The 16,929-nt window shown below is 28.1% G+C and overlaps 1 protein-coding gene across 2 annotated transcripts in view; it reads right to left on the minus strand.

Annotated features, from left to right (window-relative positions):
* Positions 1 to 16,929, minus strand: part of LOC108914497 (fatty acyl-CoA reductase 1-like) — a 44,426-nt gene continuing 27,497 nt past the window's right edge. The window contains exons 6-8 of one of the 2 annotated variants that reach the window (XM_023456406.1): positions 11,455 to 11,697; positions 1,296 to 1,562; positions 1 to 179 (exon numbers count right to left, since the gene is read on the minus strand). In XM_023456406.1, the coding sequence (XP_023312174.1) occupies positions 44 to 179; positions 1,296 to 1,562; positions 11,455 to 11,697 (646 nt within the window). In that variant the 3' untranslated portion in view covers positions 1 to 43. The remainder of the gene's footprint in view (positions 180 to 1,295; positions 1,563 to 11,454; positions 11,698 to 16,929) is intronic. The other variant, XM_023456407.1, reaches the window with a different exon arrangement.

The following is a 16,929-nucleotide window of genomic DNA, read 5'->3' on the forward strand; positions in this document are numbered from 1 at the left end:
CTGGTTGTTTTTTTTTATTATCGATGCATGCAGACATAGTAAATTACAATTCACTAAAATAAACTAAATACGAATTTATCATATTGTTAACAACTGTTATTATTTCAATTTTTGATATCAAGTACCACAACAGTACACCGAAAACGGTGACGTGCAGAACCATGTTCAGAATCCAAAATCTGAAATAAACAAAAATAATACATAATCGTAATGTTTGTATCCAGTGTCACTGGAATTACAAAGAGCTACAGATATTTGAACTGAAAAGAAATCTATTTTTTGACATAGTGATTATTTTCCCTAGTTTATGAAAGAAAATTCTCTCCAACATTAGAAAATATCTTACTCGCGATATTGGCCTAGAAGTGGCTGTATCTAACAGTGGCGTGTACGACGGGAACAATTATTACACCCCTATCATGTACAAAGGGTGCATGCATTAAAAAAAAACAATGATTTTCAGCCCCGTGTGGAATTTTACCAGTGGTTTCTACATTAAATAGCACAAGATCCGGATACTTTTCACGGATGGATGTTGTTTTACAAGAGGTGATATACTAAATTTCCACAACATTCACTATTGGTGTGATGCAAATTCTTACGTAGATATCTTCTGTTCCAGCAACGGTTTCCAGTGAATGTGTGGCGTTGTGTTTTTGGTGACAGATTACTCGGTCCGATAGTGTTGCCTGCACATTAAAATGGTGCTGCTTATTTAGAGTTTTTAACAAACGCCTTTCCGGATTTGTTGGAAGACGTCCCATTATAAAACAGTGCCCAAATGCTTTTCATGCATGATGGTGCCCCTCCACCTGTTTCTCGAGCAGTAAATTTTTTACACAGGGACCAACTTTCCGGAAAGGATGAAATGGCCCTGTACGTTGTCTAGTACGAAGTCCGGATATGAACCCTTTGGACTTTTTTGTCTAGGGGTGTATGAAACAAAATGTGTACTGATCGCCTATTGTCGATGTATCAAATCAACATGTGTATTTTTGCTGTGGCTAATGAATTTCGATAAATGCCGGGCCGGGAGTATTTGCACGTATGCGGACTTTATCGTCGTTTAGAAGCATGTTTATTAGCAAATATAGAAATGTAAATAGATTATGAATAAATTACTTTTGCAGCAATTTATTTTCCAATGATTAGGAACAGTAGGAAAAAAATAAAACACTTCTATACTGAATTAAAAAGGATTCCATTATACCTAATCAGTATAATATTTGCAATTTGCGGCAATAGAAACACTGCTTAAGATGTTAACTGAAAAGTCATATATTTTTTTAACTTACATCATGGTGTTTCTTATTCCTTTTTCTATATTGTATTCTTCATCAAACAGTAACTTTGAGGAAGATATCTTTGCTTGGCGCCAAAATGCATATGTACTATCTGAGTTCAATTCAAAATAGTGTCCAAAAGAAAACGTTTGCGTTCTATCCTCATCTACATGTTTCTGTAAAGCTTTCACTTTTGCATTTTTAAATTTCCATGAATTTCTCATAAAATGCGATAATGCCGTACTAGCCAAAAACAATTTCCGTTGAATTTTAAGAATCCTAAAAATTAAATATGAATCGTGGTCAGCTCAGACTTCTTTAATTTCTTTTACAAAAAAAAAGAAAGGAAATATACAGGGTCCCTTAAGTAACACGACACAAAAGTACAATGTTCTAAGCCAAAAATTATCTCTGTATCAAGTTACTTCATTTAGTTGCTAGATGGCGATACGCGGTACATTTTTAGTTCATTTCAAACTCTTAAATCGAATTCTAATTAATAGTAACCGAAGCAATTGCATTTTCTACGAAATGGGAAATATAACAACTTCAGTTTTTATTTTTCTCTCATTACAAGTTATTTGTTTTTTGTAAAATTGTTGTACACTTAACAGTTTTTGAGTAGGGTAAAACAGCCTACTGTGAAACCCATTTTGAAAAAATATTGTAATATAAAAATAGAAATATTTCAAATATTATCTAATGGTTTTGTTGAATAATCGCGGTCTATTTTGAGAAACAAGTATTAAAAGTATGATTTTGTAAATCAGTTTTATTAAAAACAAAACAATAATAATATAATAACTAGCAACTGAAAAGAAAGAAAACGTCTCCTAATACGAGACTGGTCATATACATAAGTAAATTACCTCCTAAACGGCTATTATTAAATAGCTACTACTAAATAACACCAAGAAACACTTTTCATTTATTTAAGATAACATTACCCGATTTTAACATTATTTCTACAAAAAACCACCAGTGGCATATTTTCTTCGTGGGAAAATGGAGCGGCACCTTCAGTAGCACGCCACTGGTTAATGTCAGAAGGTTAATATTACATTCAATAAAAGGTCTAATAAACTGAATACACCATAGTAAATTTCATTCAAATCGTTCAGCGAATTATGAAAATATGACAGAAAATATTATTTTTTTTTGGAAAATCGATCAGCCTCTATCTCGAATACCACATCCCCAAGGAAAAAAAATTATAGAACGAACTCTACTTATTTTTTGGCAACTAATATGTACCTGCAGTTTCTGTATTTAAAGTGAAATCACCCTGTATATTTCAAATAACATTACTTTTAATAAATTAACTACTTAAAATGCAAGATAATGATAAAATAAGTCGTTGTCAGCTATTTTTGCACATTGGTTTCACAAAAGCCTCATCTTCAGTCAAAGTTTAATTGTCAGTTAAATCTATGTCTAGAATTAATTTACAAATAAAGTTATCAGGTGAAAAAAAGACGGGCTACTCACATTTAGGTATTTATAGAAATAGAAACTTTACTGTCATGACATATATACTCATGTAATTTTTGTTAACACTGCTATTTTAATTTGCGTAAAAATTCTAGGTTTATTTCAAGGCAATTCCCAATATCCGCACTATTCGCAGATATTTGATATTATCTCAGCAACTTTTTACCCATTATTACCGAGTCGTTACCTCAAGTTTCAGTCTACGTCCAACATCTTCAGATATAATAGGCTGGGGAGTAAGCAATGTCCGTTTTTTTCAAATTTAAAAATTCACATGAAAATTAAACGGATTGTCAAATTGACATATGTCATTCTAAAGAGGACTTACTTATCAGGTTGTGTTTTTGGTTGCTTCGTTAGATTAATTTTTTTGTGAATTTTCATTCATTTCAAATGGAATGTCAAATTGAAAAAATTGATCATTTTCTCATTTGCTTCGTTTTGTTTTTAATCGAGCCGGTAAAGCCACTCAAGCCACTCATTTAATAATCTTACGAGTTGAAAAACTTTTTTTTTCAAATGGAATGACCCATATTATTTGTCATGGATGAATGCAAAAGCGAATGCCCTTTCGACTGATATAAGGTTGTCCATACGTCCATACTTATCTTTAACAGTGTTCCAGAAGAATCAGGTTCTTTTCTTAAGTCCGAAAAAGTAACTTTGTAATGGCGTGAAGAAGGTCTTGCAAAACCACTTTTCTCTCACATTTTATCAGGCCTGAGACTGAGAGTGTCAATATTTACTGGCATGTTTAAAAAGTTATTTGACAAACAAAAGTAAATCACTATCAACAACTAAAACAAAACGCAAAACGAAACAAATTGAAACTCGAAACACAAGGCGAAGAATACTTAGACCGCTGATTTACATCAATTGCTCGAAGTGTCCTCCATTTCGATTAATATACAAACGAATTCGGTTTTTAAAAGACTGTTCAACTTTGGTCAGCATGTCTGGCGTATTTTTTTGAAATGCTACTGTAATGCGCTGCCACATATCTTCCGCGGTAGTTGGTGGTGTAACGTAAACTTTGCTTTTTATAAATCCCCATAAAAAGAAGTCGCAACTTGTCATATCTGGACACCTTGAAGGCCAACTCACTGGTCCCTCGCGCTCAAACCATCTGTTGGAAAAGTTTCGTGTAAAAACTGACGAATCGCAGCGATATCGTGAGGTGGAGCATCATCATGTTGCATCCACATTCTTCGAAATGTAGCTAAAGGAATGTCGCTTAACAAATCTTCTAGAGTGTTTGTTAAAAAGTAAGTNCCTGCAGTTTCTGTATTTAAAGTGAAATCACCCTGTATATTTCAAATAACATTACGTTAGTAACTAGGTACTTAAAATGCAAGATTATAATAAAGTAAGTCGTTGTGAATAATTTTCTCTGACTTTTTTGCACATTGTCTATGTCTAGAATTAATTTGCAAATAAAGGTATCAGGTGAAAAAGATGAAAACAAGAACGATGTTTGAGCCACTATATAAAAAAAAAATATTAGTTAAATCTAAAGTTTAAAAAAAGTGAAATATGATCTTTCAAAATCAAGGTAACCTACGAAAAAGAAGTCAATATTAAAATTTGAAGCACATTATTTTATTGAATTAAAGGTTCCTAGATTTTCAAATTATTTTAAAAACTTCCTTAACTACCGTTCTTTCTAACGGTATAATCATAGTAATAACAGGATGTAAAAAAATTAAAACAGCGATTTTATTAACAAAGGTACCATTTATGTAAAGGTCAAATAAAATAAAACAATAAGATAAGTAAAATTATTATTATTATTATTCATGAATTTTGTTCAAAATGACTCCCTTGATTCCTTATACAAGCTTTAAACCTGCCCTCCACACTACCGCTTGTCTGTAAGGGAATTTTTAAATTCATCGTTTCCCAACGCATGGATTGGAAGAGTTGGACCCATTCCATGGCCACCACGTTCCCCTGGCTTAACGCCGCTCGACTATTATGTATGGGGACGTGCAAAGGCTTTGGTTTACGACGAGGAGATAAGAAATCGGGACCACCTTATAAATAAAATAAATTACGCTTTCACAAAAATGAAAGAAGAAATGCGGCTTAAAACAACGACAGTGGAAATCAGAAAGAGGTTTAGAGTTTGTATAAGGAATCAAGGGAGTCATTTTGAACAAATTCCATGAATAATAATAATAATAATAATAATAATAATAATAATAATAATAATAATAATAATAATAATAATAATAATAATAATAATAATAATAATAATAATAATAATAATAATAATAATAATAATAATAATAATAATAATAATAATAATAATAATAATAATAATAATAATAATAATAATAATAATAATAATAATAATAATAATAATAATAATAATAATAATAATAATAATAATAATAATAATAATAATAATAATAATAATAATAATAATAATAATAATAATAATAATAATAATAATAATAATAATAATAATAATAATAATAATAATAATAATAATAATAATAATAATAATAATAATAATAATAATAATAATAATAATAATAATAATAATAATAATAATAATAATAATAATAATAATAATAATAATAATAATAATAATAATAATAATAATAATAATAATAATAATAATAATAATAATAATAATAATAATAATAATAATAATAATAATAATAATAATAATAATAATAATAATAATAATAATAATAATAATAATAATAATAATAATAATAATAATAATAATAATAATAATAATAATAATAATAATAATAATAATAATAATAATAATAATAATAATAATAATAATAATAATAATAATAATAATAATAATAATAATAATAATAATAATAATAATAATAATAATAATAATAATAATAATAATAATAATAATAATAATAATAATAATAATAATAATAATAATAATAATAATAATAATAATAATAATAATAATAATAATAATAATAATAATAATAATAATAATAATAATAATAATAATAATAATAATAATAATAATAATAATAATAATAATAATAATAATAATAATAATAATAATAATAATAATAATAATAATAATAATAATAATAATAATAATAATAATAATAATAATAATAATAATAATAATAATAATAATAATAATAATAATAATAATAATAATAATAATAATAATAATAATAATAATAATAATAATAATAATAATAATAATAATAATAATAATAATAATAATAATAATAATAATAATAATAATAATAATAATAATAATAATAATAATAATAATAATAATAATAATAATAATAATAATAATAATAATAATAATAATAATAATAATAATAATAATAATAATAATAATAATAATAATAATAATAATAATAATAATAATAATAATAATAATAATAATAATAATAATAATAATAATAATAATAATAATAATAATAATAATAATAATAATAATAATAATAATAATAATAATAATAATAATAATAATAATAATAATAATAATAATAATAATAATAATAATAATAATAATAATAATAATAATAATAATAATAATAATAATAATAATAATAATAATAATAATAATAATAATAATAATAATAATAATAATAATAATAATAATAATAATAATAATAATAATAATAATAATAATAATAATAATAATAANATTTTTACCACTTATTAAGGGTGTAAAAAGCCTAAAAAATTCTGAATTACAAGTGTCTGCGATGAAAATTGCATTAATTATTAGCAATTGAAAAAAGCGGACAATTTCGACCATTTTTGAGCTCTTGCGCATAAACAAATTATCGGAATTTAATCGGACTTGTCTTATTTTACAGATTTATTTAATACCTACCTTTTTTGTATAAACCTTTTTTTCTCTATGAATAACAGTTTTTTTACGCCAGTCGAAAAACTACTTTTTCATAATTTTGACCATTGTTTTAACAAAGTTTCCCAACTAGTCTCGAGTTGATTTTTTGATATTTTGTTTATAACACGTTTCTGAACAATATTCCGCAGAAAAATTTCTAATAGTATTTTTTTCCCGAAAAAAAGCTATAATGCCTATTATACAAACTCTAAATCTGCCCTGCACACTACCGTTTGTCTGTAAGGGAATTTTTAAATTCATCGTTTCCCAACGCATGGAATGGAAGAGCTGGACCCATTCCATGGCCACCACGATCCCCTGACTTAACGCCGCTCGACTATTATGTACGGGTACGTGCCAAGGCTTTGGTTTACGACAAGGAGACAGGAAATCGGGACCACTTTATAAATAAAATAAATTATTACGCTTTCACAAAAATGAAAGAAGAAATGCGGCTTAAAACAACGACAGTGGAAATCAGAAAGAGGTTTGGAGCTTGTATAAGGAATCAAGAGAGTCATTTTGAACAAATTTCATGAATAATAATAATAATAATTTTACTTACCTTACTGTTTTATTTTATTTGACTTTTACATAAATGGTACCATTGTTAATAAAATCGCTGTTTTAAGTTTTTTTTATCCTGTTATTGCTATGATTATACCGTTAAAAAGAGCGGTACTTACGGAAGTTTTTAAAATAATTTGAAAATCTAGAAACTTTAATTCAATAAAATAATGTGCTTCAAAATTTAATATTGACTTCTTTTTCGTAGGTTACCTTGATTTTGAAAGGTCATATTTCACTTTTTTTTAACTTTAGATTTAACCAATATTTTTTTTTATAGTGGCCCAAACATCGCTCTTGGTAAATAACCACAGTTATAATATGAACAATTAATAATTATAGGTCAATTTTTGGGTAGAGTTGAAATACAAAATTAAAAATAAAAAAAACAGGCAACTTTGGACTAGGCTAAAAGTGGTGCAATCGGTAGGAAATAGCCTCACCTACAACCTCTTAAAATCATTACATCTATCTAGGAAACACCCTGTATACTCATGTAATTTTTGTTAACACTGTTATTTTAATTTGCGTAAAAATTCTAGGTTTATTTCATTTCCAATATCCGCATTATTGGAAGATATTTGATATTATCTCGGTAAATTTTTGCCAATTATTACCGAGTTGTTACCTCAAGTTTCAGTCTACGTCCAACATCTTTAGATATAATGGACTGGGGAGTAAACAACGTCCGTTTTTTTTCAAATTTAAAAGTAATTAAACGGATTGTCAAATTGACACGTCATTCTAAAGAGGACTTATTCCTCTATCAGGTTGTGTTTTTGGTTGCTTCGTTAGATTTATTTTTTTGGGAATTTTCATTCGTTTCAAATGGAATGTCAAGTTGAAAAAATTGATCCTTTTCGCACTTGCTTCTTTTTGTTTTTAATCAAGCCGGTAAAGCCACTCAAGCTACTCGGTAACAGAAAAAAGTTCATACAAACATACAGGATGTTCCACCTAAGAGGGATTCTTCTGTAACTTGACAATTGATATGGGTCATTCCATTTGGAAAAAAAGTTTTTCAACTCGTTAAATTATTAAATGTAGGTCTCAGTATATCCGAATCTGAATAACGTACACGTTTTGCTTACAGATGACAAGATAGAGTAATTTATGCCAAAACGAACTGTGAAAACTGCAGGTTTCTAACTCTTACAGTTTAGACGCTATCCTAGCCTCATTTAGAGAGCTGAAATCGTGATTTTTTTCAAAAACAACTGATTATATCGAAAACGGTAAGTTTTAAACACCATGCACGTTTAATAAACTCTACTTAATATTAACCAAAAAATTCAAAAACGCAGGGTGTTCCATTTAAAATAACGAAGTTAAGTAGCGCCCACGCGAAATGGAACACCCTGTAAAGCTAAAAATATTTTCTTTACATGGCCTACATGATTCCAGACAAGGCAAGGGTTGTTACTGTCATGAATTAAGTTGGTATTTACTTATAATATTGAATAGTATAAAAAGTATCCTTGTACTGAACTGAAAAAGGAATTCGAATAAAACTCAGTATCTCTCAGACAGTCGTTTGATTTATAACATGGCGCAGCCGGTAGAGGCTTAAAAGTTATAAAAATTAAAATAGTATAAAAAGTGATACCAGTTTGTGGACATTATAAACAATTAAAATGAGTGTTTTTTCTGATTATCGTGGTATAGCTCCTATGGATTTCTCAGGAAATTTATCTGAGAATTGGAAGCTATGGAAACAAAAATTTGAAAATTATATGGTGGCATCAGAAATAACAAGGAAAGATGAAAAAATTCAAATTGCACAACTTTTACACTACATAGGAGAAGAAGGTTTTAATATTTATAATACCTTTACATATGTGAATGACGAAGATAGAAACAAAATTAATGTGATTCTAAAAAAGTTTGACAACCATTTTTTGCCTAAAAGGAATTTATCGTACGAAAGGTTTAAATTTTTTACTCGTAAACAGTTAATAAATGAGACAATTGAACAATTTGTAACTGATTTAAAAAATAAAGCGCGTTCATGTGAATTTGGTGATCTAAAAGACAGTTTAACTAAAGACATTTTCACGTGTGGCTTACAAAATCATGTGTTACGTGAACATTTATTACAAGATGATTCCCTGGATTTAGAAAAAGCTGTCAAATACTGCATTTCTGTTGAAAATTCTAAGGAACAATCTTCTATTATTACACAACGTACAAGTTCCTTGACTTCTTTGGATGTACAAAGTGTACGTAAACCAAAACGTTTTGTTAATTCGTCTTCAAAGAAACGGAGTTCCTTTGGAAACCAGCAGCATCCTTCTCAGCAGCGGCAGGTACGGCAACCAGGTGTAAAATTTTGCANAATTACTCAACAAAAAGAATCTTTGGTACCACATGATATACCAACCATACCATGGTATAAAATAGGTTGTGATATTTTATATTTAGGAAATGTTATGTATTTATTAGTTGTAGATTATTATACTAAATGGGTGGAATTAATATTGCTGGATGATAACAGTCATTCTAAAACTATTATAAAACATCTTAAAACAATCTTTAGTCGTTTTGGTATTCCGGCAATACTAATTTCGGACAATGGGCCTCAATTTAGTTCTATAGATTTTAAATTGTTTTCTGAAGAATATGAATTTACGCACATCAGATCTAGTCCTAATTATCCCCAATCTAATGGGATGGTAGAACGTCAAAAACAAACGTTAAAGAAAATTTTATATAAAGCTATAGAGGATAAAAAAGATTTAAATTTAGTTTTATTAATGTATCGTAATAGTCCATTAGAGTCAGGTTTTTCTCCTGCAGAACTTCTTATGTCACGTCATTTAAGAGATATTTTACCAACAACACAAAGTTATCTTAAACCTAGACATATACCTTTTCAGAAGTATAACAAGAGAATAAAAACCAGTCGACAAAAACAAAAAAATATTTACAATAAAAATTCTAAAGATAGAGTTCCGTTATATATTAATCAAGGTATTAGATATCAAGATAAGTTAAAATCACAATGGAAATTTGGTAAAGTTATTAACAGACAAAGAAATAGATCATATGTTATACAAAACAATAATGGTACTAATGTAATAAGAAATCGTAGGTTTATCGAACCTGTACCGAGTTCTAGTGAAAATCAATGTGATGATGACATAATTTACATAAGTGACACCGATCAGGAAAGTGTTGTGGAATCAAGTCCTGAAAATATTTGTTTATCTCAAAATTCTAGATATGGCAGAAAAATTATAAAACCTGATAGATTAGTTTATTCCTAGTTATAAGTTTTGTTAGATCTTAGTTATTAGTTATTTATATTGAATGTATGCCACATTTAAGTAATATAGCAATTTTAAATAAAAAAGGGAGATGTCATGAATTAAGTTGGTATTTACTTATAATATTGAATAGTATAAAAAGTATCCTTGTACTGAACTGAAAAAGGAATTCGAATAAAACTCAGTATCTCTCAGACAGTCGTTTGATTTATAACAGTTACGTTGTCGCATTACGACATAGTCACATTAGATGTTAGGTACTTAAATATTTCTATTGTTTTCATCATCATTTTTTTTTCCTAAAAACCCTATATCTCAAAAACGAAGCATCTCCTAAATAATTTTAATACTTTTGGTTAAACCCAAGGGAAGGGGAGACAAAAAGGCTTATTCGACTCGCACATACTCGAGACTAACTGCCAATTTTAATAGGTACTATATTTTTTTATGAGGAACGTCTTCCTAAAGTTTATCGACAGAATCCAGAAGCACCCTTCCAAAAAATCAATTTTGCCATGAAACTATAAGAGTTAGGAAAAAAGTGAATGTACTCTTTTTGTCAATAACAAACTGTTCTATCTAAAAACAGCATCATTTTTTATTTTCAGTAGGGCCGTATTATTTTTTTTATAATTTAATGAATCTGAGTCCCCATAACTCCGCACATCTTATTAGATGTGTCATGCCAAATTTGGCTTAAATAGCCTTCTTCATTTAGAAGTTATTTAAAAAATTCGAATTTTTTAAAAAATATTTAACGTCCTATATTTCGAAAATGAAGCGTATCTGGAAAAAAAAATTTACTTGATTTTTTTCTTATTTTTTTTATGAGGAATATATCCTTAAAGTTCGTCGACTTAATCCTGAAACATCCTGTATATAAAATGTTTTCTTATTTTGAAGTGTTCTATCACTTCTCAGAGGTAATCTGACGTGTCGGGACACCCTGTATATTATAAGATAGGACGTTAGACCATTTACTTACATTGTTTCCTTTCCAAAAGCCTTTAATAAACCATCAGCAACTAATGCAGGTATCATATGATATAAAAGAAAATATGCATAAAACTTGTATAAGCTATTTATCATTCCACCTGAGGGATACCAAAGTAAATTAGTATACGGGGCGTCCCATATTGATTTTCGGCCATAATCCATTAATTCTTTGTAGGTCAAGGCCGTCTTCTCACCAGCAGCAGTGTTGTATACTGGAATTTCATCCGGGTCACTGAAATAAATTTAAAGGTAACTTTTTAATACTGTTGATGTTATTTGCTAATTAATGGAGTATATTTGCGTTGTTTAATGTTGCAGCATATGTGAACTGTAATAAAAAAGTAAAGGACTATATGGAAACTCAGGCTACGGTCCTGTTAATGTAGGACTCCGCAACGGTCTGCGAACTGCACATATTAGATTTATCAATCCAGTTGCGAACCACAACTTCCGCGGAATACATTCTGTACAACGATACAATGCATTTGCAGCATTTTGCTGGCACTCGTCGTGGATTAACAACATATCAACAAGTTCATCCATTAGGCACAACTTTTAATAAAAAAATAAATGAAATACTCAATGATATTTATATCACGCTAAATACAGTGTCCGTACAATATTTGTTGAGATAGAATTCCAAGAAAAGAATAAGCCAATAAAGTTCTGTTATCGGATCTACAGTAACAATTTACGGCGGCGTGCCTTGAAATTTTCCGCGTTATTTTCAGAAGATTAATATACAGGGTGTCCCGGTACAAAAAAAGTATAGATAGATGAGGTCAAAATAATATCAGTTCTTCATATAAATTTTTTTCATACGGGCCTTCGTTAACAAGTTACGGGCCCTCAAATGAGAAAATTAAAAAGTTATTTTTATTTACACTCTCTAAACCATAAACGTCAGCATGATGCAAATTTGGTCATCGATAACATATACGTACAGCTTGTTTTTAACGTTGTAAGTGAAACTTCAGTATGCCCAGAATGCCAGGGACGGACTATGCCCAATGGTTAACAACCCAGAATTTTTGCATAGATGACGATCGCAATCTCCCTGTATCAAAAATAAGTTCCCTGAAGATTTTGCCAACGATAACAACCTCTTGGTTCAACTCGGTAAAATTAACGGTTTAGGAAGTATTTGTGATTTTGTTTTTAATTTTTAATTGGACATAATTACTATATTAGAATCGTACATATTTTTTAAATAAGAGCCTAGAAAATCTTACTGCCTGCTAATGTTATTTTTACTAACAAAATTTGACAAACTCACTTTAGACAACACAATATAGAAAAACAAAATAAGAATAAGTTAAGGTTAAAAAAATAATATAAAAGAAATAAAACTATCAAAATACATATAGTGAATATGTATTTTGATAGTTTTCTTTCTTTTAAATTATTTTTGTAACTCACTTTAACTTATTCTTGTTTCGTTTTTCTATTTTGTGTTGTGTAAAGTGTGTTTGTCAAATTTTGTTAGTGAAAATTATATTACTAGTCACAACTGTTAATTTTACCGAGTTGAACCAAAAGGGTATTATTGTTGGCAAATTATTCATCGAAATTATTTTTGATACAACATGCAGATTGCGATTGTTATCTATGCAAAAGTTCTGGTTGTTAACCATTGGGCATAGTCCATTCCTGGCATTCTGGGAATACATACCTATATATATTTGGATAACTTCTTGAACTTTTATTTAATAAACAAATATATATTTTCTTGGGTATAGGGTTCTAGTCTGATGGTCCATTAAAAAATGAAGAAAGAAAACACCAGAAATTTTTTTGTACTTGTCCACCGATCGGGAACTTTTTCAAAAAAATTTTATTATTATAAATTTTATTAAGTCAATTATTTAAAAACCTAAAAATATACAAATACTTAATATTTAAAAAAATTAAACATGCAATTACATTATTATCAAACTAATTAATTTTGTTTGTATGTACCTAAACAATCATTCCATATTCCAGCTAGAATTTTCTTATAAAGAATATTAATTTTGAAATCTTGAGTGATGTGTGGATACGACGATACTGAAAAATACTAAATAATTTGAGCAAGTTGTGCGACATCTAGGAGGTTTATTGGGGACTAGAAATAAAATAGCAGAAAACAAAAAAAAAATTAAAAAGTGGATTGTTTATCAAAAAGACAGTTTGTGAATAAATCTATTAAAAATAATTACGTTTATTTAATTAAATTAAAATATATTTGACTTAAATTTTTAATACCAGTTTTGTTATTAATACTACTTTTATTCTTTCTAATATCAATCATTTCTTGAATTAGTTTATTTGTTGTACTTTGGTTCTTTGACTAAAATTTTAGTTTGATCAAAATTAAGTGATTGTTTTTATTTTTCATTTGTTTATTAAGAGCTATTAAACAGTTTTTTGTATATTTATGACAATTTAATCTGTTTTCTAAATTTTGTGAAATCGTACCATATTGACCATTGCAATCATTACATGGAATAGAGAATAAACATGAGACAGGAGTTTTACTTTCCAAAGGTATGAATAATTTTTTTAATTCGTTAAACGATTTATGAACGACAGATACATATATTGTATTTGAATAAAATAAATTTAATTAAAAAAACATTTTTTCGGATAAACATAGTATACTTAGGTATATGGTAATGAAATATTTGAAAATTAACAAAATTTTGATTAGAGATTTTGGTTTCTTTCTTTCTTGATTTATAATAGAAAGTAAAAATTCTTTGTTTAATAATTTTATAAAAAAATTTGGGTGGATAATTATTATTCTGTCATATATTTTTTACTTTATTGATGAGATCGGTAAATAGGACTGGTTAAGTGAAATGCTCTATTAATTAAACCAATAACTATACTTTTTTATGTTATAGGATGATGAGAATTCAAATTTAAATATCTACCTAATGAAAATGCAAATTTTATTATTTATCAAGAAAGTTAATTTTGTTATTGTTTTCAATTTCAATAGTAAATTGTAATTTAGGATAAAAATTGTTAAATGCATTTAAAATATTGTCAATTTTATCTCCGGGAAGTGCGACATCAACATATGTTTTGAAAAATAATATATCAAAATAGCACAATTCAGGAGGGTGGTATTAAGGTTAAATTTCAATAGTAAATTGTAATTTAGGATTTGTTAAATGCATTTCAAATATTGTCAATTTTATCTTCGGGGAGTGCGATAATGCAATCATCAACATATCTTTTGAAAAAATATATCAAAATAGCACAATTCAGGAGGGTGATATAAAGTGGATATTTGGTACTTGTAAAGGGCATAGGTCATACTAAATTATGGTATACCAACAAATTAAAACATTTTTGCTATTACATTTTGATAACTTCAAACAGCGAAACTTTGTTAACTTAAATGGAACACCCTGTATTTTTTTTATTAGGGTTTGTTTGTTAGGGTTGCTATTACTAGAGATACTTGCAATTTTCTATTTTTTGGACAGTTTTTCTTTTATCAGACGTGTTATCAAATTGGCCATGACCAGAAACATTCCAAAAACAATTGAAATAACATGACATTTGTCAAGTCTATTGTCAAATGATTGTTGTGTCTGTAATAGTTTTTGCGAAAATTTAAATCAAAATGTCTGGGGATCGTTTAAATTATACTAATGAGGATTATTTTAATTTGTTTATCATTTATGGAAAATGTGACAAAATAATTTCAATAACATGTAGAGAATTTGCTGCTAGATATTCAGAAAAACGAAGAACCATGAAGGCAATTTGTGGATAAAGCTTACGCTTATATTTAATACTTAAAAACTTATACAGAATTAAAAAATACCTAGGTATTGTTTATGATGAAAATATAGAAATAGCTATGTAGGTTCCTTTGCTACATTTTCAGTCATAACTCATTACTAGCCTTCTTACTGTATTTCGTGAAGGTCTTCGTTTTTCTGGATGTCGAGCATCAAATTCTGTACGTGTTCTTGAAATTACTTTGTCACATTGTCCATATACATATAAACAAATTAAAATAAACTTCATTAATATCATTTAAACGATCCCCAGGCATTTTTATTTAAATTTTCGGTAAAAACTATTACAGACACAACAATAATTTGACAACTAACTTGACAAATGTCAAGCTATTTTAATTGTTTTTGTTTCTGGTCATGACCAATTTGATAACAATTATCACAATGTAACGGCAAAAATGAAAAACCTGGTATTGCCTATACCCTTTACAGGTACCAAAAATCCACTTAATATCACTCTCCTCAAAAGAGTTACTTTGCATTTTAAAGAATTAATATCGCAACATCTATAACTACTAGATATAGGGAATATTTAATAAAGTGACTCTAATTTCAAGTAAAATCCGAAAATATAATAATATATAGGGTGTCCTATTTAAAATAAGAGTTAATTTCGAGTTTTGGTATACCCGGAAGTGCTATAAAGGTCGAAATATTTGGCCCTACTGCCTTTGCTAGTTTGCCAAATTTTCAGATTTATCGGACCAGTACCTTCCGAGATATCGAGAGTGGAGATTCCTGGTGGGACACCTTGTATACTAATCCGCTATTGTCTAATCTAATAAATTTTCGAAATCATCTTCATCAATAGAACTTTCACTATCGGAAGCTGTTATAATCAAGTCTTCTACTACCACATCAACTCGAATTTCGTTTTGCAGGTATGTAATTATGCATTTTTAATTTTGTTAATGTTGTAACTCGACAGACATCCTTCCGTTTTGTGAAAATTATAAATGATGTTTCTAATATCCATTTGTTCCCGTACTGGTATGCTCGTTTTTGTATGAATTTTTTATGACAACTAAATTTTACTTTACCGTCATCATTGTTTAGAGCCTGTAACTCGGCACTTTCTCTTAAGATTCTCCCTATAGTGGCTAAAGACAGTTATGTTGATAAAGGAAAATTTTATTTTCAGTGACATCTTGTCTAATGAATGTTACCTTTACTCTATAGCAGGGGTCGCTCTTTCATAAGTGCTACAGAACCACCGAAATTATAACAGAAATATAATTCACATTTTTATAAAAATTCTGTGAAATTAATTGTAGTATAACAACCCTAGGTTCGACAAAAAATAAGTAAACGTAGTTGTGGCCAGAAAGATGTGATCGTCATAAGGACTACCTACGTTGTGTGTATCTATTTTTTTAATTGACCGGAAGGCGCTGGCTACTAACTTTGTAGAGGGGATGTATGGTTTAATTATATAAAACAAAAGCAGAGTAAATACACCTAACCTTTATTTACATACAATTCAAATTAAACATGTGACAAATAGAAAGAACAACAAAAACATTAACAACCATTTAACATAAAAGGAGAGTGCCAGGCTCACCTAGAGCTCCTGTGGGGAAAGAGCATGGCAGAGAAACCCACGATCGTTGCTCTTACCACCCAAATATAAATACAAAACAACCGCTAACCAAAGGCATAAATTAAGA

The sequence above is a fragment of the Anoplophora glabripennis genome, unplaced genomic scaffold (assembly GCF_000390285.2).
Source record: "Anoplophora glabripennis isolate ALB-LARVAE unplaced genomic scaffold, Agla_2.0 scaffold1312, whole genome shotgun sequence".
NCBI lineage: Eukaryota > Metazoa > Arthropoda > Insecta > Coleoptera > Cerambycidae > Anoplophora > Anoplophora glabripennis.